Source organism: Triticum urartu, chromosome 1A (genome assembly GCF_056163025.1).
Source record: "Triticum urartu cultivar PI428250 chromosome 1A, HENAU_Tu73, whole genome shotgun sequence".
In the NCBI taxonomy this organism is placed as follows: domain Eukaryota; kingdom Viridiplantae; phylum Streptophyta; class Magnoliopsida; order Poales; family Poaceae; genus Triticum; species Triticum urartu.
In genome coordinates this window covers 84,293,553-84,316,954 of record NC_141873.1, presented here as the reverse complement: position 1 = coordinate 84,316,954, position 23,402 = coordinate 84,293,553, and the positions used below count along the sequence as shown (strand labels likewise).

Genomic DNA, 23,402 nt, shown 5'->3' with positions numbered 1-23,402 from the left:
TGGCTCCCACATATTCTACAAAGATCTTTATCGGTCAAACCTCATAACGATATACGTTGTTCCCTTTGTCATCGGTATGTTACTTGCCCGAGATTCGATCATCGGTATCTCAATACCTAGTTCAATCTCATTACCGGCAAGTCTCTTTACTCGTTCCGTAATGCATCATCCCGTAACTAACTCATTAGTCACATTGCTTGCAAGGCTTATATTGATGTGTATTATCGAGAGGGCCCAGAGATACCTCTCCGACAATCTAAATGACAAATCCTAATCTCGATCTATGCCAACTCAACAAACACCATCGGAGACACCTGTAGAGCACCTTTATAATCACCCAGTTACATTGTGACGTTTGGTAGCACACAAAGTGTTCCTCCGGTATTCGGGAGTTGCATGATCTCATAGTCATAGGAACATGTATAAGTTAAGGAGAAAGCAATAGCAACAAACTAAACGATCATCGTGCTAAGCTAACGGATGGGTCAAGTCAATCACATCATTCTATAATGATGTGATCCCGTTAATCAAATGACAACTCATGTCTATGGTTAGGAAACATAACCATCATTGATTCAACGAGCTAGTCAAGTAGAGGTATACTAGTGAAATTCTGTTTGTCTACGTATTCACACATGTACTAAGTTTCCGGTTAATACAATTCTAGCATGAATAATAAACATTTATCATGATATAAAAAAATATAAATAACAACTTTATTATTACCTCTAGGGCATATTTCCTTTTAAAATATGTCTTATGATTTAATAGCTTAAAAGGGATGATATTATGAGTTTAAACAAAGCAGTGATTGACATAGTCGCAAAGGTTCACCTGCCGACTTTCTTCCTCCGAGTAGACATGGAAATTAGTAGTCACTGATCTAGAATAAAATACAAGAAAAGAATGATGGAAAAGAGAGTACCTGTGATAAACACGAACATCCAAGGGACTTCAGTGTCCCATTGTTCTCGTCTTGGCCGCCACCACACCTCTTCCCGGTGGCAACCTGGACAAGCGACAATCGAGAGAGCAGTACAAAAGAACACATGTCATTGATAAACACCCGGAGCCGTGCGTTTTGGCCTGAACCTGAAGGCAACGGCGCCAGCGGGCTGGGCAGAGGAGAGCTTGCTGCACGGCGACGACTCTTTTGCCTTGGGATCTCTCCGCTCAGCAAACCCCGGTTAACTGACCTCGGCACGGGCACGCGTGGCGGCAGCGCCAGGCACGGCAGCGACCCAAGCAGGACATCTGGAGCAAACGGCGGCAGCGGCGGCAGCGCCAGGCATGGAGCAAACGGCGGCCGCTCGTCTTCTCAAACTGCTCTGATCTTTCTCCAAGTGCATGGCAGCGACGGATGCTTCCCATCCGCAGCCACCAGCACTACCATGGTACCACCGCCATTGGAACCGTGCCATCGCAGGCGCCGCGTGCTGCCGTTGCATCCATCGTCGTCGTCGCCCACCACCGCTGCGCGCTGCATAGCAGCATGCGCCGTCTCCGTCGCTGCATGGTAGCAAGCTTCCTCCGTCGCCGCGTGCTGCATAGGAGCATGCGCCATCGCCGCCGCGTGTTGTTGTTGCATCTGCCGTTGCCGCAGCTGCATCGCAGCATGCGCCGCCGCGTGCTGTCGCTGGATCCGTCATTTCCGCCGCGTGCAGTCGCTGCATCCGTCGTCGCGGCGTGCTGCCGAGGAGCCGGAGCAGCGACCAAGCATCGTCGAGTTTGCCGGTGCTGCGATGAAGCATTGCCGAGGCGCCGGAGCAGCGACAAAACATCGTCGGGGTTGTCGGTGCTGCGATGAAGCATATCCGAGGCGTCGGAGCTGTGACGAAGCATTGTCGGGTTCGCCAGTGCTGCGATGAAGCATATCCGAGGCGCTAGAGCTGCGACGAAGCATCGTCGGGTTTGCCGGTGCTGCGATGAAGCATTGCCGAGGCGCCGGAGCTGCAATGAAGCATCGTCGGGTTCGCCGGTGCTGCGATGAAGCATTTGTCGAGGCTCCGGTGCTGCGTTGGAGCATCGCCGGGCGACCAATGTTGCATCGGAACATCGTCTGTGGCCGATGGCGAGGTTGCTGCGACCAGACGAGACTCCGGCAAACGGCAGCGCTTCATTGCCTGCTGAGGAGGGGCTGCTGCTTCCAACGACTGAGCACTGCGAAAGAAGAATGCGAAGAAAGAAGAGGAAGATGCGTTGTTGGGAGCCTACGGTCTAACGGCCACCTACGCCTAAATCAGGCGGCTGCGCAGGCGGCTGATCTTCTATAAGATCAGCCGGCTTACGCCTAGCCGCCGCCGAGTTAAAATTGCTAAAGGCACTTTTGGTGAGGGTTAGTTTTAATTTGATGGTTAGATCTAATTAAGTGTGTTTGATCGTGAGGCTGTAATTGATCGGAGTTGTTATGTGTAGATTAGGCTAGGTGTACTTAGCGATGAATATGTTTGCTTGTTTGATAGTAGTAGAGATAGAGATTTAAATAATATGACAATTCAAAAAGTTTCGAGCATTAAAAAAATAAGAATTTTGAAATAAAATGTTTGATTACTCACAAATGTTTGTGGACTCTGTTCGCATATTCAAAATATATTCAGAATTGAACAAAAAATAATGTATTCAAAATGTTAATGAAATTGAACAAAATTTTGCCAGTTCAAAAAATATTCCCCTGTGTTCATAACTTACAAAACTGTTTGCAACTTACAAAATAATTTATTGATTCATAAAATGTTCGCTGATTCAAAAAATGATCATGAATTTCAAAAATTATTCATTAAATAAAAAAATGTTCATGAACTTCAAAGATTGTTCCACCAAATAATTCCAAAAAATGTTTGTCGATTCTAGAAATGTTTGCCTATTCAAGAAAAATATTTTCAAAATGTTCAAATTTAAGACAAATGTTTGCAAAATAGTATAAAATGTTCATGATTTTAAAAAAATGTTCGAAAATCTGTAAAAAAATGTTCATGATGTCAGATATGTTCATGAGTTCAAAAAAATGCTCATGATTTTAGAAAATGTTCACAATTTCATGAAAATGAGAGCAATAGTGTATCTCGGTGATGCATCAAAATGTTCATGATTTTTTCCCGTTGCAATGCACGGGCCCTTTTGCTAGATAAAAAGAATGTTCATGAATTTAGAAATTTGTGCCACCAATTTCCAAAAAAATATTCATCAATTGTAGAAATGTTCGCCGATTCAAAAAATGTATAAAAATGTTCACCATTTTAAAAAATGTTTGTAAATTGTATTGAACGTTCATAATTTCAAAAAATGTTCTTGATTTTAGAAAATGTTCAAAAATTTGTAATAGTGTTCATGGATTTGAAAAATGATCACGATTTTAGATATGTGACGAGTTTTAAAACATGTTCATAATTTCACGAAATTGAGAGTGATAGTGCATCTCAGTGATGCAACAAGATATACTGATATAGTCATGGCCATTGGAGATTACGAAAAAAAATATCCCGCTGCAACGCACGGGCCCTTTCGTTAGTATGATTACATGCATGTATAAATATACTATATTACTAAGCTCCTTAGGATTGGAGGCCTCACAATCAATTGAGGTCTTCAATTGAGATTTGATTATCCAATTTTGACCGGATCAACAATTTTCCAAAACTCTCTCAATTAATTTTTTATACAAAACATTATGCTTTCTAATTTTTAAATCTTCACAATTAATTGAGGCTACAATTTAGAATTGGGTCACCCGATTTTGACTGGGTCAACAATTTCTCAAGGGGCTCTCCCATTTAATTATTTGAATTCTTTATGTTCCCTAATTTTAAAGCTATTTCATTCGATTGGGGTATTCAATCTTGGATTTGATTTACGATTTTGATTAGGCCAATGATTTTTCAAATCAATCAGCAACAACTGTCTTATAAAACATATCAACCCCTCGCAGACTCCCATCACCTAGAAAAAATGCTACCATGTGATACTATAGCACGAAATACAGTACATGCAACCACTGATGAAAAAAATTCCCACATAAATATGGGTTGATTAGCGGATAACACAGAATCACAGTGCGAAAGGCCTATCAATTAACCACATTATAAATAAACATAAAACACACTCCGTCGTCTCCCCCACCGGCCAAACTAAATATTCCATCAATTTCAAAATATAAGGGTTATTAGTTATTTGGAAATTCAAATTTCTTTAACTTTGACCAAGTTCAAAGCCAAAAATATCGCATCCACAATATTAAACAAGAAAATGAAAATTCATTTCATGATAAAGCTAAACCGATTTAATATTATAAATTTTGATATATTTATCTATAAATTTGATCAAATTTAAAGAGGTTAGACTTTAAAAAAAAATAATACATCATATATTTTGAAATAGAGTGAGTAAAGAAATTTAAAAACCCTAACAAATTCAACGGCGCGGCAAAGCGCGCTCAACCCTTCTAGTCAGGATCAGGGCCGGCCCTGAGGGGTGGCAGGGGGCGGCCGCCCCGGGCCCCCGAGTCCTAAGGGACCTCCGGCCAGATGCACGTACACAAAGTAGGCAGGGAGGAGGCAGGTACACGTACACAGGTAGTAGTAGTAGATATTCCATTGATGGCTAGCTACAAGTTGCAATCACTAGTTTTTTCTCTAGAAGGATTGCAGTCGCTAGATGATCGCCATTATCCCCGGGCATTCGTAAGACGAAATCTCCTAGCGTGATCCTCGCTTCCTCTTTCTTCATATCTGTCTCACCGACTCCCTCATATTCAGTTTCTAAAAAAAACTAATCCAAAGTCACCATGGCAGACCGCAGGCGTTCAACAATTCCCTGCCGCCCTCTAGTGACATTGAAGGCCGATGAACCGCCCCTGCCGTCCTCTCCTTCTATCTCTGCTAGTCTAGTCCCTGCTTCAATCAATTTCTTGCTACTTCACCAGCTAGATCGTTCCTCAACAGCCAAGAGCGTCCAGGTGTGTAATTTCCATCATCTCAAATACTGAATGGATGTCTAGCACACATAGCAAATTTATGTTTAATTTAAATTCTAATTACATCATGGTTTACAATTCTATCATTTATTAGGATTGAGAGACATATATTATCTAACAGATGTCTCTAGCAAAAGTTCATAGAAATTGTTGGAAGATAATATTGGTATGATCATCAAAGACTTTGCATCTATGGAATGTTAGAATTTTTTGAAGATAATATATATGATTTATTCGTTATATAAATATTGATTTTGGATGCATCTCAAGTGCTTTTAGTATATAATGTTAGTATGTACTCTTATTTTGATGATTACATTAAGGGTCCCCAGTTCTATTGTCGCTCCGGCCCCTGAAATGTCAAGACCGGCCCTGATCAGGACTTAAAACCGACTCGCCCGGACAGCTTTTTTTGAGCATCAGTACAGACACAAGCGCTCATATACACGCGCATAAGGCGCCTCGTTGTCGACGGAACGTCTCCTTCCACTGAAAGCGCATCGCCGGAAATCCTGAAATAAATCCAGAAATACTGCGAGCATCAAGATTTAAACCCTGATGGATTGGGGATACCACTGTCCACCTAACCAACTTAACCATAGGTTGATTCACGACTCGCCCGGACAGCCGAGAAGCAAAATTTTAGGGGACCGCTACATATGCCATTAGCGCACAGAGTACTCTTACCGACACTCTGCCGCTACCAGCCAGCAGCCTGCTTCCGAAAGGAAATCCTGCTTCTTCTTCTTTTTTGGAACCAAAAACTAATCCTGCTTCTGTTTCCCTATCGGAGAAGGAGCCAACTCAGCCAAGGCAAACCTTCATCAATTCCCCACTCCCACCATGACCACGCGCACGACACACACCCGACCGCCGTGGAGGCTTCGGCATGGACGGTTTGCGCGATAACTCACGGCCGCCCTTTCACGGCATCGACAGCCCCTCGCCGTCCGAATTCCGCGTGAGTTCCAACCGGCGACGGCGCCGCTCCGCGTCTCCACGCCCTTGGCCGCAACGCTCCGCTGACACTTCGCATGCACCGTACCGGCGGCCGAGCCCGTCACCGCGCAGAGAGCGGCACCGCGAGCACCACCACCGGCGTGAGCGCAGCCGCAGCCCTCGCCTCGAGTCGGCACGCAAAGCTGTTTCGCCATCTGCCAAGTGGTCTCGGTTCGAAGCCGGCTCTTCGTCTTCGAGCGTGCTGGCTCCGCCTCTGATGGATGATGGCAGCACGACCCCTGACTGCCCTGACAGTCCCATGTGATTATCTACCCCTGTTCCTCGGACTAGTATGTATCTTTTAACTTGTTTGGCTCTGTGTTTCAAGTTTCTTGTGGTTGTGGACGCAGATACTGTTACGAGGATGATCAGAGGATAAGATTTCGGCAATACGGCGTCTCTGATGGTTCAGGGATCACTGACAGGTATAATTTACAAAACTTTGCATCAGATTTGTACGGGCCTCATTTAAATATCAGATATGTTCTACACTAGATAGGAAACAAACTTGTGATATCAACTCTATGATTGGACTAAGTGCAATCAAAAGACCATGATGTTCTGGTTGTTTCATACACATTGGAAATAGTTTTACTTGCCTATTGTCATTTTTTAGTAGCTAGCAGTTGTTCCCTGAATGTGAGTAATCTGCCGGCGTTTCTTGTCCATCATACTAGTTATGTGCTGAACCAGTTATCCAAATAGGGAACCAGACGGCAAACAGGAAGATCATTCATATAATGCCCTGGTAGATGACTTTATGGGTGCTGTGGTGGAGAACTGGGGTGAGCCAGCCAACTTCGATCAAGCCGCGCGTGAAGAGCGTTACCAAAAGCAGACGAAGAGATTTGCTGAGTTAGCTCTGAAATGTTACAACAAAAACAAAAACAATAAGGTAACTATATATATTTAAGGTTCTTTGCTGCAAGAGTCTGATTTGTTCAATTAAGGCTACTACAGAACTTGTTGATGTGTAACTCCGATAAAACCTTATCTGCCACTCAAGTAACTTTAATAGAACCATGTTACTATGTGCTGCACACAGGCCACAAGAAGAAAAGGTTCCTTTTAGGATATCACAGTGAAATAAGACGGCAGAATTGTATTACTAAAGCAACAAGTGTAATGTTGCAACTAAAATCCATATTCTGAAAAAACATTTCCCCCATGTCTAAGCTGACAAATTTGATACTGAACCTAATAACACAATAATAGAACATAAGCTGAGTAATAGAAGCCAAAGATAACTTAGCACATAAGCTGACTTACTGGACAATTGTACCTTTGGTGGAGTCAATGTTCCCCTACACAGCAATGGGAGAACCAAATATGAAAGACTGAGAAATTATTATTATTATTACTACTACTACTATTACTACTACTACTACTACGATGGCGGCGAGGTGTAGCAGATCTAATCCAGCTCCAGCGGTGGAGGGGGAAGCGGTGGAGCCAACCGAAGAGCCATCGAGCGAATCTGGGCGATGATGATGGTGATGGCGTCTCTCTCCTGGGGGCGGCTAAGCGGCCGCCATAGCTGCAAGTAACCAAACCATTTGAACAAAGCGCCAGTAGCACGTCGAAGAGGAATCCGCTGAATCACAAGCTTATTCCTAACAGTCCACAGCGTCCAGGTTAGCACTCCGATGACTAGCCACCTAATGTGGCGGGTAGGGGGGAGGTAACGCCTGGAGTTCCGCGAATAGGTCGGGGAAGTTGTTGTGGTCCCAGCTGCCCCCCTTCCCCCATTAATTCGCGGAAACAGCTCCAAAGGAACTGCGCGGACACGCAGGTGAAGAAGATATGATTCAAATCTTCTTCAGGCCCGCAGAGCGGGCAACGCCCACCTCCTGGGCCGTTGCGCTTCAGGACATCCACGTCGGAAGGCAGGCGGCCTAGAATCCACTGCTACAAGAATATCCTAATCTTCAGGGGGAACTGAATCTCCCAGATGGAAGTGAGGGCCTCATGACCCAGCGAGGGTGCGATGGCCTGGTATAGAGATTTATTTAAGAATTGCCCCGATGGCTCTAGACGCCACTTGGCCCGGTCTTCTCCACTATGGAGATCAGGTTCGTGCAGCGCGATGCATTCCAGCAACTTGTGCCAATCCGCAGTCTCAGCAGGGCCAAAAACTCTCCGAAACGCGAGTTTCCCTACGTCAATAAGGGCCGTCGCGACCGAGATCCGCAGGTCAACCGCGATGAAGAATGTTAATTATAAGAGTGGCCTAATGTGGATGCGAACATCTACAAAGGCACATCGCCACCTTACACCAAAGTAAAACAACGGTCACTCTCTCACAAAAGTGTCTAAGCCACCAACTCCGAAACCTGCCTCACGCCACTCTTTGATGTCCTCTAAGGCTATGTCTCCCAATTGCCTTGCCGTCTGTTGTTGTTGTTGCCTGTTGAAGACCCTAGTGTTTTGTTGCTTTCATAACAACCAAGCGGTACCAATCATGAAGAAGTCAAAACCACGCCGAGACTTGCCAGAGAAGTTAATTCTTTGGGCAAGCCACCAATCCTGGAACGTGGCCGTAGTGGAAGGGATGTCAATGTTGATCTGGAGCCTGTCGCAACACCTGTGCCACACTTCCCTCACGTAGACACAATGCCCGAAAATGTGATCCACGTTTTCTTCTTCCTGTAGGCAAAGGTAGCAACGTGACGGCTCATCCTGAAGCCCGTGCCTCGTGCGATGGTCAGACGTCCAAAGGCGATATTTGGTTGTCAACCATGCGAAAATCTTGCACTTTAGAGACGTCCAGCTCCTCCAAATACAATTGTCCAGCGCGTCATTTTCCATAAACGTATGTGAAAAGGGTTCCGTGGAGGTTACGTGCGTCGGCCCTCGAGAAAAAAGGGAAAACGCAGATCAAGCTTCCTCTCAGATATCCCTCAACAAAAAAAAAGCTTCCTCTCAGATAAAACCGAGTCCTCCCTGAACGTGCACGGTCACGTACGGGTCGCCTTACAAACCTGAGTCTAGACGATCCGCTGCGAGTCTGCACACCACTTCGACCCAAACACGATGGACGCCGGCGATGGGGTCTCCTTGCCCTACGACGTACTCCTCAAAATCTTGAGCCGCCTCTCTCCGTGCACCCTCGCGAGGTGCCGGCGCGTCTGCCACGCATGGCGGGCCGCCGTGGACGTCATCGATGACCTCCTCCTCCCGGACTACTTTCCCAGGCACAGCTTTCCCGGAATCTTCTTCACCACGATCGGCTGCCAGTCCGATTCTTCCTTCTTCGCCCCGCCATGGACGCGCTCAGGGCGGCGGGATGGCAAGCCTGGCCTCCGACGCCTTGCGTATCCACGCGAGGCAACCGTACGCCGGTCGTGCAACGGCCTTCTCCTGCTCGAGGACTGGGGGTACTGCTACGTCTTCAACCCAGCGACCGGGCGGTACGCCGAGCTGCCGCGCCCTTCGCTCAAGAGCCCCGTGGACGCCATGTCCCTCGCCTTCGACCCGGCCATGTCGCTGCACTTCGACGTGTTTGTCTTCGAGAAAGATGTGTCAGCACAACATAGTAAACAAGCCGAGGCTTTAACACTCGAGCAAGTGAAGGATGAGGTCGAGGAGGAGGAGGAGCCGAGGGAACATGTGTTGCCTTTGGAAGTGTTCTCGTCGCGTACCTGGCGGTGGGAGAAACGAGAGTTCATGCCTGGGCATTGTGCCCCAAGGAACCTCTATGACATTCTTGCGACCACTTCGCCTAGTAACCAAACAGTGTGGTCTTCTCAGTACTGGCGCGGGTCGCTCTACATGCATTGCCACTATAGCATCCTCACGATCCTACGCCCGTCAAAGGGGACTTACGACATGGTTAGACTGCCTGGGAAACCCTGCACAAGGTGCATATACACGCTGCCTTGGAATTCCATCTTAGCAAGCTACGAAAGAGGGATTCACTACGTGACAGTCGACAAATTACATCTTCAAGTATGGATGTTAACCGATTCGACAGATGGTCAACTAGATTGGACACTAGCACACGATGTTAGCCTCAACCCACACGGTCATATGATTAAGCCTCTCATTATACAGCCCAAGGTGACATGGGGTGTTGTCAAAAGCAGGACCGGACCGACTAGCATAGGCTACAATGACGATTATGATGACTCGGTAGAGAAGGAGGACGAAGCCACACCAAATGACTCTGAATATTTTTGGGACTCAAACAATGACAACTTCATCGACGTGGTCGAAGGAGCTGTCCACCTTAAGCCGCCGGAATGGGGTGCCCATTGTAGGATCGTGGGATTCCATCCCCACAAGAATGCACTCATCCTCGTACTTGACTGGGCAGTAGTAGTGTACTATCTCGACATGTCGAGGATGCAGTACCTAGGCGACTCACATGAGCTCTTAAGAGACCCCGTGCAAGATGCTTTCTATGTCAAAGGATCGTTTACTTACCGCCCTTGCTACAAGGACGTGCTATGGGTGGGGAAATTTTCCATGCTGTCTTAGACTGGTATATAGCTCTATTGTACTAGCATTTGAGATGCACTTTACCTCTAGGCTTAATATCATTTCTATGTATGCTCTCCTGCGTGGTTATATACATAGTTCCCATTGAACGGATTCTTTTGTTACGAGACTTACACAATGAACGGATATATGTGCTATTTATTTCTTGTGTACAAGCAAGAAATTACTTGGTCTCTTTAGTACTCGGGATCACTGGTGTGCGTTCGTATGGGTACATATATATTGTTTCTTGTTTGATCCGGTATATATAGCTTCTTCGTTACTAAGTTTCATGCACCCCTCCCCCAAGTTGATCTGCTCCTGTTGTTTCTTGAAGTTTTGATATATTTCATGTTCTTGCATTTGCACAAGGACTCGCTACAACACGGTAGAGTATCCAAGGTGTTCTGTAGTAGGCGACTTAAAACCGCCCTCACTTACCTTGGCCGGGTCAGCCACTGACATAGTCGTCCAGGGCAAAACCGAATTGACATAGTTATATAATGGTTATCACATAGAGTGGGATTCCATGCCTTGGAGGCACTTTCCAAATGAACATATAACAACTTTCAAGGCACTTCCATGATAATTGGACGTCTAACAAAAATTAGAGCAGCGACGACATTTAAACCCAAGTTTGCAGTTGCAGCGCAACAGTGCTTACTGTACCCATCGTAGCTACTCTGCCATAATATTTCTGTACAAGGTGACCTGATCAAAGAACTACTTACAACTTGCAAAACGGTTTGACCTAGCTATTACAATGCGTATGACCAAGCTAACGATTTGACCTAGCTTTCCGCAGAGGACTTGGCGCTCTGTTGTGTTGCAAAATCGCCCCGCCGAATGCCCGCCCCCGAAGGAGGATGCATGTTGAAAACGTAAGCAACTCGTCCTGCTACCTGCCCATCTAGTTGACGGATGCCCATGATCGGTGACCACTTAAGAGGCGCTACATTTAACAGGAATGATTCACCAAGAATGAAGAAACACTCCCTTGCCAACTTTTCCACCTATAAAAAAACAGCAGCCAATGTCTGTCATTTTTAGCAGTGGACTGATGTAATGTAATAATGTTGCCTGTTGACTAAGATGAGATTCTGAAGGTTATTCATAGATGTTAAACAGGCCATATGTACCAGAAAATAAATACAGTAAATAAACTACCACTAGACATGCAAAACAAGACACATAGATCCAGTAGATTTATTCACTGTAATGGTGTTGATACAACTTAAGAAATGGCGTACCTGTATCTTAACAAACTTTGTGTTACTCATGATCAAGATGATCTGCACACTAGATAATGGTCCTGACAATATCTTGATGGCAATATTCTCAAAGAACTTCTGCAAGACTTGGTGGTTGAGTGTTTCACCAGAATCATAATCATCTACCAAAATAATTCGCTTTAGTCTCGTCCAAGGAACTGGTAGTTCATGTTCATCTCCAATAGTTAGATGAGAAGGATCAGCGACATTCTGGACTATTCTGAGATTGTTTGCAACTAAATTACGCTCAGCCAAATGCAGATCAGGTGTAATGTCAACCATGTTATGAAGTTGAGAGGAAAACTTCAGAGTTCTGTCATTCACGACAAGAATGTGACCATTTTCACCTCCAGTCACTAACTTCCTCCAACCTATGTCAGCCTGCGGCCATGGTGGATCTTCTGGATTCATTTTAGAAGTAACAGATGAAGAGCTCAAAGAGCCAAGATTGTGTGCAAATGGACAAGAGTCGCCATTTCTACAACCCTGATCAAAGGAACGGCATATCAAAAGCAAAAATGTTAATTCATACCCATCGAGTTGTCAAAATACCAAGTTAACATATACATGCAGTTAGGTAGATATAAAAAGTGAGATACAATGGGCGAGGACCGCCATGGACAATATATTAAGAGAGAGCCCACCCAGGCGAGATACCGGAAATTCATTCCCGACGGGATTCAGACTCCAGTCAGGCTACTGCTCAGTTCTCAGTTAGTATTAGTTAGATATAACTTTAATGAAATGCATGTTGGCACAGTATCACTGCTGTCAATGTCATTTGACCTGTTACAACCATTTTATTCCTAGTGTCATCAATGAGTTACATTTAATATTACAATGAAAGAATATGTTAAGTCCTTCGCTATCTATTGTTAGCCAGCCGGTTGTGGCATCCTTTTTGGGCTAGTTTGTATATCTAGCCGTCTGGAGCTCTGTGTGAGCTGCATTTCTCTTTTTCCTTTTGGTTTAGCTGGAGACTGGCACTTTTGCCTTTTTTTGTTTAATAAGATGGCCGTATGCATCGTTCTGATGCAGAGGCAGGGGAGCCCCCCCTTTTCGAAAAAAAAAAGTCCTTCGCTGAGGCAGGGAAAAGTGTATCAAGTAGTTGCAGTAGAATATTGAGGATGTAGGTTTGGAGTTCAGTTGGTCTGCATCCGGCTGGCTATAAGATGATGTACTATGTCGCATAAATTGTGGTTACTACAATTTAAGATATGAAATTAGGGCAATCCTTCATCAAGATCTTACTCAACACATAGAAAAATAACCAAATAACGTATATATCCTGCAAATGACGCGCTGGGAAAAAAGGGCAGGTGATAATAGCATGAAAGAATGCAACAGTTCACCTTTAATGTGAGGAAGAACTTGCATGCTCGTTTTGAGGCATTGGATAAATTGTTAAGAGGTCCTCTGTATGTTTCACTAGATCCATCATGGTAGTCCACACACGTCTCTGCAAGTTCTATCTTCATCTGTGAACCAATCAAGAAGCATTATATTTATACTACTTTATGTCATATATACAGGTAACTTGACAATGCATACAATTGATATAATACAACACACCTTTTCAGTAACCTTCATGAGGGTATTAACAATGTCAGTGGCTCCAAAATCAGTTGCAGAAATATAAGGGATTGCAGCACACCTCTGTGAATCTAAGTGAGAATTGTCAGTTTCCAACGGGAGTGAAGTCATATGATCTGGCTCCGGCAATTCAGTATCACGACATTCATGGTGGAATTCAGAGGTCTGAAGGTACTTTGGAGGATTGATTTCCAGAAGAAATTGAGGCCTAAACCGGTGCAGTGTGCTCATAATATCATCATCTGTTCAAAAGAGTGAGTTACCAGGAAATGTCCATATATTGTATTCTTGGAAAATTATTTTGATATTTGCACTTCTATGAGTAGGTCCTCACACCAACTATGTATATTTTAATTTTTTATTGCAACACAAAAAGCTGATGTATAACACAGTAGGCTACAGCAGGCAACACTTTCCACCATCTTATGTACACATTTTCAAACTTTTAGTGGAAAACCATGATAATGCTAGAGTACCTGACACACATCAATAGATGCAAATTGTGCAATCAAAATACACTTCAGAAACTTTTTATCGCAAGTTAAAGGACATACAAATTTTGGAGATGTTGTTAAGTGCTTTAAGCACGAGATTGTGTAATCTACACCATTCTTGTTCAACTTTCAAGATCTCACATGCATTTGATTCTTGGTTCTTGGAGACATTTGTCAGGTACTCCAGACGAAACTTATCCTGAAAAAAATTAGAATATGTAACTTTGGTGAAAAATAAATAGTGTTAACAGAATCCAAATAAAAATATATACATTTTTTCATCAATAATAATATTCACTTAAGGGCCATGATATAGTATCCTAGAAATAGTCATCTACTCCCTCCGTTCCTAAATATTTGTCTTTCTAGAGATTTCAACAAGTGACTACATACGGAGCAAAATGAGTGAATCTACACTCTAAAATATGTCTATATACATCCGTATATGGTAGTCCATTTGAAATCTCTAAAAAGACAAATATTTAGGAATTGAGGGAGTATTAGGAAAGGTATTACCAGAAAAAGATGGTACAAAAACAGAATGAGCGTGTAATTGTTACTAAAAAGGACTTGAAAGTTAAGATTACAAATTTAAAAATAACCAACTCCCAAAAATGTCCAAGACATATATGCACATGGTATTTTATTACAGATAAGACAAGATGTACCTTAAACATACGCTGCCAAAACTGATATGCCCGGAGATTTGCGATTAGTGTAGCTTCCTTCTTGCCAATTTTTTGGAAGGTACGTTCATCAAAATAATCATCTCTAATCTTCTTGCGCTGTAAAACAGAAAGTAGGATACATAACTAAAAGAACACGGGGATACAAGCATGTCATTTGAAGTAACTAGAACATACCAATGCTTGATCACCAAAAGGTTGCAGTACAGGAAGTGGTTGAATGTCCAACATAATGCCTATCAGGATTCCTTCATGGAGATACCCCATCTCACCAAATTTCAGGGTAAGAACAGAAGCATGAAATGATAACGGCAAACTATCGAGCAAATAGCCATAAAATCTGGGATGATACCCTCCAGGGAATGCTGGCTGAAATGCATCAATTTGAACAAGAGTATCTAGTGCATCTTTAATAACACTGGATTCCGGTGGATTGAGAATTTTTTGCAGCAGCACTGCCAACAAGTGACTGTTAGTGAGAATATTACCTTAATATAGATATATACGAAGAAGAGTGACAGTGTATAGTAATGAATGATCCCACATACCCAAATATGTTTTGTTTTCAAATGCATGTACTAAGGTTTTTAAGATCTTACTAACTTGTACAGAGAAGTATTTGGTGTTTCTTTTAACTTCAGTAACAAATTTCCATTAATTTTCTTTGCACACTATTGTAACCTCACTCACTCGGGCTTGTAAATACACTTTATAACTATCCAATTTATCGAGATGCAAGCATTACGTTTTCTCGAAAATATACGTAACAAATTTTACAGAATTTAGCACTCCCCATCTATATATCAAAGGATGTACAAGGTGTTAAAAAAATACGCACTTAGGGACACTGGTAAAATATTTAAATACGAGTAGTAAACATAATGAGAATCAAAACAGGAATTCTTAATTCAATGACTAAGTTATTTTTAAAACTTGAAAAAAAAAGATGATACTGAACTCTTAAGATAGGTACAAGTGAGGTGGGTGCATCAATGTCAAAGAATTTGAGAACTGCTCCTATAGTTCACTATTCCTTGGCTGTGTGAATCACAGTGATGCAAAGGCGGTTCATTTTACTGTTATAATCCGAGCACAGAAACATCAAGCAAGATTAGTGGAATTGCAGAGAAAGAATTACCAGTGGGGTCGTCATTCATAGCTATGGAATCTGCACAACATATCATGAGTGCTTGGTCTCTCAAGGATAACATTGAAATGGCAGGGCTTTCATGATCAGGAAAAGCGTTGTAAAATGGCTCTGTTACCAAGCGAAAAATCTGTCCATCACAGGTTCGGCCTGTCCTTCCTTTCCGCTGCTCAGCCTAAAAAAGTTATAACTAGTTTCAACATGAGGGTCAAAAGTAAGTTAAAAGTGAATAGCATCAGTATATCTGTGATACTAACCTGAGACTTGGAAATCCATACAAGCTTAGTTGAGTCGATTTTCCTGGTTCGGTCCCAATAGACTTGCAATGATCTACATGAATCAATAACATAAGCAACTCCTGGAATAGTGACAGACGATTCGGCCATGTTTGTCGCCAGTATAACCTGCAATTAAAATATTTGAATGAGTCCGTGGAAGGATTGTTAAATTACAAGATAAGAGGACATTGCTCCAATTATGTAAACATTTTATGTATCCATGCTAAATTTCGCCTCCCATGCATCCTGTTATGTGCACTAAATTGAAATTTGCGTGGTTCCCTCCCCTCAAATAAACTTATGTGGTTACCATAGACGATTTACAGACTAATAACAGTAGGGGGCAGCCATGCCGGTGCCCTTGGGGCCAAGGATCAAAATACGGTTCTGTGTTCAGAAAATGTGAAGTGAGAGAGGGTAACAGCCTAACAGGTGCTACGATGCAAACTTTAGGGGTCAAATGCAAAACTTATGGCTAGTTTTATGTTTGCCCCATCTGAATGGATCTATTCTGTAGAATTTTCCCCACGTGCTTAGACCCTATGAACGGATCTATCCTGTAGAATTTGCCCCATGCGATGCTATGCTACATATGGCTAGGTTTAGTGATCTACGAAAAACCTCTAAGATTGATTTTTTGGGTGATTCCTGTGATCCAAAAGATCCTCAAACTAGCTACCGTATAAATGTAATCTCTATGAATTATATTGATCCAATTTTGTTCCAAACTTACTAATGATGATGATGATTAGCAACTCCAAACGAGAGAAGGGGGTTAAAGATACTGGATGCTACGATGTCCTAAACAAAGGTCCTCCAGCACACCACCTCCCAAAATCAGAATTTATTTATTTTCGATGTTATTATCCCCCCAGAAAAAGTGGTCCCTGGTCCCTGGTCCTTACATTGGACAAGGAAATGATGGAAAAATAAACAAAATTGGAATCATATGTTGCCGAACGATTGTAGGAAAATGGAGAGAAATGTCGTTATAGCAATGAGCCATTGCAACTATACAATGGCATTTAGCAAATAATGATAGTGATATTATATCTTAGAGATGGTCTGGGCTTCCTGTTTGTGGTACACTCTACATACCACCTGTGCATTGTACTTGGCCTAAAGAACATTGGAATACACAAGTTGCTATTCCACATGGTATCAAGGTTTCAATCATCAAATTCAGTTCCATAAATACTCCATAGAATATGTACCCTACTCCTATGTTACATAAATGCAAGTGCATTACGCTACTAACACCACACATATAGCTTAAAAGTAGGAACAAGTATTCCAGGTAGAAAAGATGCAGTTGTACCAAGTTAAATTGGAATGTAACAACTTGTACCTTTCGGCAAGACTCTGAGGCCTTCATAGTTTCCAAAGCTTCATCTGTGTCAATGCTGCGATGAAGAATATGTACTTTGAAAGTTGAACAACCAGACAACCGAGCCCACTGCTGCTCCAATGCATGGTATGTAGGAAGAAAAACCAAAATACTCCTTTCAGTATCTGGTTCACTTTGGTGTGTGTGCAACAATAACGTGTGGATAAGATGATACACGTCAGGATTAAGAATAGCATCTGTTTTAAAATCTTCTCCAGCACAATACTTTGTCGAGAATGATTCAGAATCCATCTTCAGCATGTTATCGATCTGCATTCCGTTGCATCAGGTAATAAGCAAATAGTAGGGGAGCAAAGTAGAAGGGCTGAAGGGGTGAACCTAATGTATTGATTGTATGAAAAATTAACAAACAACAAACAGGGACCAGGAAAGGTAACGAACACCTAATTATTATTAGTATATAGTACTACTACCACCACTGCTATAGTACTACTACTATCATTTTTTCTGTTAGTGATAGCAGCAATAATAATAATAGAAATAAGTTGGCATGTTATGGTGTAATGCTACAATATGTTAAAATGGCTATGCAATATATCAGAATGATTAAAATCCGTTGTAAAATTCTAAAATATATGAGACAAAGATTACAAAATAAACTATAGCATGTTTGGTAATCAGACATTGAAAATTAGAAGGTACATCATGCAACAAGGGATATATTAGGGACAGTGAACGAGGATAATTCACTTCATTTTAGAGCAAGAATCTGTATATACCTGATCAAGATAATGGACTTTTCTCTGGAACATGTTAGTGCATGGGATGCTCGGGATGGTAATCAATTCAACCTTTCCAATATCTTTAAAGTACTCAACGTACCGCGTGCTATCAACAGTGGCAGACATCAAAACCAGTCTATGTGAAGAGTGACATAATATGTATTAGCAATCAGCAGGAAGGAGTTAAGATCATTTTCTACAGTAGACAGAAACCATCAATATTATTAAAAAAATTGATAGAATGTACCAATGCTTGTTACCAGAGTACTTACTTGAAGTCACTCTTTTCCATCATAAACTGCTTGATAATAGCAAGGACAAGATCAGATTCCACAGACCTTTCATGAATTTCATCAAGAATGATAACCTTATATTGCAATGCATCAATGCCGTGTTGACGAATTTGCTCTAGCATAACACCAGCTGTTTTGAAAACAATTTTTGACCTGATCCATACATTAAACAAGTCTAAAAAGTCAATCTATAGCAATGCAGCACAAACAATTTACCATATATTGTCAAGCCGGTAAGAATGGATCATGAGATTCAGGTAATTAAGATACTTCAAATAAGTTAGAAGGCTATGTGATGGAAAATTGGAAATTTCGAGTCAAATAAGCTCGAAGTAGAGATTAAGATGTCATAATGGTGGCATTCCCAACATAACTGAACTGCAGGTTAACTGTCCAAATCATCTCCTACCTCTTCAGTGTAATGGAGATGAAGAAACTGACATTATGTATATCTTTTTTGGTAAGAATGACACTCCAAACTGACAGGTACTACAAGCCTAAAAGATAAGAAGCAATATAATTTATTTATATATGCATATGGATTATTTATTTTGGAATAATAGGCATTGAATTGCCAATATAATCTAAAGCCGGAATTGAACAAACTCATTAATGCACATGGATAACTGGATATAGCTATGAATGGTAAAGCATGTCTGCATGACTTCTATGAAAAGTGCATGCACAATTCATATATATAAGGGAGATATCAAAAATTAATGAACAACAAGGATTGAAAGAATACATGTCTATAGCATGATTTCCATTTTCAGCTGTCATGGGTCCACCAACCCAGACCAATCTATACTGCCTGCAGTTCAGCTTTGAAGATAGTCGGACTGATTTCTATAAGGCTCCTAAGCATTCTATGTCAATACAGTGGTTTTTTGGTATCAAGATAACAAAGATCCACTCTAGTTTCAGCTATAGCATGAAGCCATGTAATGTAAGGCTAAGACATGGACTGATCCCCTGTCCTGTGTCTTGAGAATGTCACTTGTCACACTTGCAAGTTGCAGCAGACAGCAGTATCAGGTGAAGTGCGAAAGTTTCAGATCCTAGATAGTCGACAATAATCAGATGGTAGAATAATTATAGCAATGCAGTTGGTACCCATAAGGATGTGGTCCTGGACATTGCAAGATCCGGACCACTTATCTATATGACATTTTAATATTTTTTGACAAAATGCAAAAGATTGCTGAAATGCTTCCTCTAGGTAGTACACGTTTCAGGAGTATATATGATGGGGCTGCCTAAGCTAAAGTATCCTGCACAATAATGTCTGTCGAGATCAACGCAGAAGTAGAAGGAACATTCTAATGATATCTGCCTAATATTAGGGAGTGGGGCCACTGATTCACAACGAGGAGCTACCTTGTTGAGGTAAGATTCTTCATATTTGGGTGGCCTATATGATATCCAACTTCTTGTCCTAGCATCGACTTGCGAGAATGAGCCACCCTTTGAGCAATGGCTACCACCGCAAACCTCCGAGGCTGTGTGCACATAATGGGCTCCATATTTTCTTCTAGAAGAAATTGGGGGATCATGGAGCTCTTTCCTGCAATGAGATAAACAAGCGACCATATCCATTATCAATATATAAGAATTAGGCCAAAATTTACATCCGAGCCCAAGACAGAATATGTCAAAATTTAGACTGAATGTGTTGGCGTAAACAAAGCAATCGGAAACTTGGCATCAAGTGAAGGGAGAAGCCATATGGATGAAATCAGCCCCATGAAACTTGAAGCGACGCATGTAGCTGCACCCCTCAAACAGAGTGTTCCACGAAATCTCCAACAAGCGGACGCAACAATCAATGAACAAATCTGAACTGAAACTCTGTTCAGCAACTCCACATGGGAAATGGGAAATCAAAATAGGAAGGAAATGGAAATCCGAGGCAAATTCGTGGAAGAAGGGTCGCCATCGACCGAGACAAATATAGCACCATCCCGGCCCAAAACCCCTGCCGTCTTCGTCATCCACTTCCCCTAAAACTGCGAAGAGAGCAAGGTCCCCGAGACCAAGGTTCAATCGCTCTGGAGTTGTTCCCAATCCGGCCGAAACTCTGCTCCAAAATCCTCACGTACTAGCGCCAGAGGAAATCAGAATTCAAAATACGAAGAAAAGGGGAATCCGAGACAAATTTGTAGCAGTGGTTGCCGTAGAAAAAGTATAGCACCATCCTGGCCCAGAGCCCTTTGCTGTCTTCATCCTCCACCATCCAGGTTCCTCTCAAGTCTCAAACCTGCGAAGAACAAGGTCTCCGAGTTGTTCCCAATCCCTCGGAAACTCTGCTCCCAAATCCCCAATGCGCCACGCCACCCACTACGCCCCCCCAAAACCCCCAACGAACAAACAGGTAGAAGGAACCCAGCGGACAGCAGCGAGAAGCGAGCCAGCCTTCTTCCCAAATGGCACAAAACCATCACGCCACCATCTCATCACCCAGAGGCCAGAGCTTGAGCAAGCTGCCGAAGCAGAGAGGAGGGAGGAGATGTTAATTACCGCATCCGGTGCCCCCCACGATCATCGTGACGCGGTTCTCCTTCACCGCCTGGACGATCCTGTCGCGGAAAGCCTCCAGGGCGAGCGTCGGCCGCGGCTGCGGCCGCGGCGCCTCCTCTTCCCCCTCCGCCATGGCCAGCCTCCCGAAGGGGAGGTGGGCGGCGAGGGCCTTCTCTCCTTGCAATGCAAGTTTCGGCTCCGCGCCTTTTTGCTTGGGCTGTCGTCGCTCGGCGGGCGGCCTTCCCTTCCCTTCTCTCTCTCTCTCTCTCTCCGTGAGAAGAAGACAAAAGGGTGGCCAGCTTTTTGAGGGGCGAGGCAGAGCCGGTGTGTGGACGGTGGACCGAGCCTACGAAAGCACGTGACGGGCGCCCTCTGCTCTGTGGTGCATCAACACCGGGCTCACACACGTAGGATCGAGTCCCAGCCACCCGCCTCTACGAACCGAGTTACTTTTCACTTCCATTCACTCTGTCTTTCACAGCTGGCAGCAGCGGAGCATCGGCGCACGGCAAGTTGGCTTGACCGCCAAGTTGACCAGCGCAAACAAGGGTACCGCTAAAGAGTAAAAAAGACCATTCGACAGGAATGGTGAGCTATTTTTGAAAAAAAAAAGAGTTAGGAGAAGCACACAGAAAGATTTTCCGTAAGATATAGCCCTGTGGTTGGCCAAGTCTGATTTTCTTTTCACGTAACGGTGATGGACAAGGTATGCCATCAACCTTTAATGATGAAGAGAAACGATGGCAATCATTGTTGAAAGTCGATGCTTCGAGGAAGATGAAAATCGTTATGTGGAGACTCGCCCTCTGACTGTTTGCCTGCAGACAGCCAGCTTCTACAGCGCTATGTCATAGGCGTTGGTGTGTGCTTTCTTTGTAGCAGGGAGGAGCGACGAATCATCTATTCATGTTCTGTCAGTCCGCTCGTCATATCTGTCAAGAGATGAAGTAGATATATGGATTCCATCCACGTCGAAGAGAACTTGTTCACACTACCGCAGTGGATCTTTGGTTTCCTTTATCAAGTGAGTTCTCTCGATGTCACAGCCCTAATGCTGACAATATGGCATATTTGGGAGGCCCGGAATGATGCAAGAAATAACAATGCCCACATGCATCCTCGCAATGTGGCTGAGAAAGCAATGGCTTACGTCGACTTGATTGTCCAGAACTGTGGTAAGGCTGTAAATGTTTTCAAGGCATGATGCCCAGTGTCTCCTGTCAGATGGGTTTCGCCGGCAAATGCAATTATAGTTAATGTGGATGTTACACTCTTCAAAGCTTTTGGATGGATGGGAGTTGGCACAGTAATCAGAACCACAATGGAGATTACTTGCTTGGCTTGCCACGAGCACGTTGATGAGGTTACCACACCATAACTACAAGAAGCATTGGAGCTACGTTGTGCAGTGGCTCTTACCTGTCAAGAAGGCTTTCAAAGAGTAATTCTTTTACTCAGAATGTAAGTTGGTTACTCAGAGAAGAATCAATACTTTGATTTATGGATTGATCGCCAGTGGGGCTCATCATTGCTAATATCAACCATTTGTGGTGGTGTTCTCGTGTGTTCGCTTTAGCCATGTAAACCGTATGTTGGATGTTGTGCCTCATATTCTAGCTAGATCTTGTGAGTCCTCCTACGACTCTCTATATTTCATGTAACCACGGATTATATCCATGAGGCACTCACTCTTGATTATCCTTGATCAGTAAATCCTAATATTCTCTCAAAATAATCCCACAAACGTGGATTATTATGTAGTTTTACAAAAATTATGCAGTCTCATTCTTATGATCCCAAGGACACTTTGTAGAGAAAATACTGTAAAACCTTTCAAAATTCCCATTAAACAGTACCATCCAAGGAGCTCCTCCATCCTTTTAACATTTGTGTGTTAAAAACTTGTTGTGTTTCACATAAAATGGGGGGGGGGGACATCACATGGAAACCACTACTCAATGAAAAGACGGAAACCCATACATGGATCGTTGGATCTAGCTAGAATCTAAGGGTTGTTTCACCCACCAACCCATTTCATACATTTCACAAAAAATCCCAGATCCTTTGTGCAAAATAATAATCAGCATTGCCGGCGTTTGTATGCAAAAACGTGAGCTTCAATCAATAGCCCACATTTTAGATCCATCGGCCTATGCTTGGGTTCCATGTTTTCACTAAGTTGCTGTCATTTGTTACTTTCTCTTTCAAGAATTGAGAGTTTAGGGCTTGATTCTGACCAGCAATATAAGTTCAAGGTTTGAAATAGACTTTACTCAAATTATAGATACGTAGAGATGTACTAGCATCCCCAAGCCTAATCCATGCTCATCCTCGAGCATGAAGATGGTAAAAAAGATAATTTAAAATGTGAATGCTATCTATCATGAAGTTGATTTATTGATGCAAAATGTTTTGGTGAATCTAAATCAATACTAAAGATGCTTGATAATGGTCTAATTTAATAATCTTAACTACCTCAGCGCACATAAGGGGTAGTTCTCACATGTTGTTTGATAATGAAATGCATCGTGTCAAAATTACGATTG

The 23,402-nt window shown here is 42.9% G+C and overlaps 2 protein-coding genes across 3 annotated transcripts; one reads left to right on the top strand and one right to left on the bottom strand.

Moving 5' to 3' along the window:
• Positions 1-5,679: 5,679 nt before the first annotated feature.
• Positions 5,680-13,434, top strand: LOC125548748 (uncharacterized). 2 transcript variants are annotated; one of them, XM_087513708.1, is made up of 4 exons: positions 5,680-6,229; positions 6,319-6,393; positions 6,662-6,863; positions 13,299-13,434. In XM_087513708.1, the coding sequence occupies exons 1-4, from the start codon at positions 5,859-5,861 to the stop codon at positions 13,299-13,301; spliced, it is 651 nt and encodes a 216-aa protein (XP_087369834.1). In that variant the 5' UTR covers positions 5,680-5,858; the 3' UTR covers positions 13,302-13,434. The 2 variants fall into 2 exon arrangements, with proteins under 2 accessions (XP_087369834.1, XP_087369833.1); XM_087513707.1 differs by having other exon boundaries at positions 13,251-13,389.
• On the bottom strand, positions 11,026-21,146 carry LOC125548737 (zinc finger CCCH domain-containing protein 4-like). Its single transcript, XM_048712289.2, has 14 exons — positions 20,857-21,146; positions 19,717-19,903; positions 18,319-18,492; positions 18,044-18,182; positions 17,265-17,573; positions 15,896-16,042; positions 15,630-15,813; positions 14,669-14,946; positions 14,474-14,590; positions 13,866-14,004; positions 13,291-13,553; positions 13,071-13,196; positions 11,698-12,204; positions 11,026-11,460 (listed from the first exon to the last, which is right to left on the bottom strand). The coding sequence occupies exons 1-14, from the start codon at positions 20,987-20,989 to the stop codon at positions 11,239-11,241; spliced, it is 2,925 nt and encodes a 974-aa protein (XP_048568246.2). The 5' UTR covers positions 20,990-21,146; the 3' UTR covers positions 11,026-11,238.
• Positions 21,147-23,402: the final 2,256 nt, after the last annotated feature.

Excerpts from the sequence above, each read along its gene's own strand:
- LOC125548748 (XM_087513707.1), top strand. The coding sequence starts at position 5,859 with ATGGACGGTTTGCGCGATAACTCACGGCCGCCCTTTCACGGCATCGAC. Across the intron at positions 6,230-6,318 it reads GACTGCCCTGACAGTCCCAT|ATACTGTTACGAGGATGATC; the intron begins GTGATTATCTAC and ends TTGTGGACGCAG. Across the intron at positions 6,394-6,661 it reads GGTTCAGGGATCACTGACAG|TTATCCAAATAGGGAACCAG; the intron begins GTATAATTTACA and ends GTGCTGAACCAG.
- LOC125548737 (XM_048712289.2), bottom strand. The coding sequence starts at position 20,989 with ATGGCGGAGGGGGAAGAGGAGGCGCCGCGGCCGCAGCCGCGGCCGACG. Across the intron at positions 14,947-15,629 it reads TATGAATGACGACCCCACTG|TGCTGCTGCAAAAAATTCTC; the intron begins GTAATTCTTTCT and ends ACTTGTTGGCAG. Across the intron at positions 14,005-14,473 it reads TTTGGCAGCGTATGTTTAAG|GATAAGTTTCGTCTGGAGTA; the intron begins GTACATCTTGTC and ends AATTTTTTTCAG.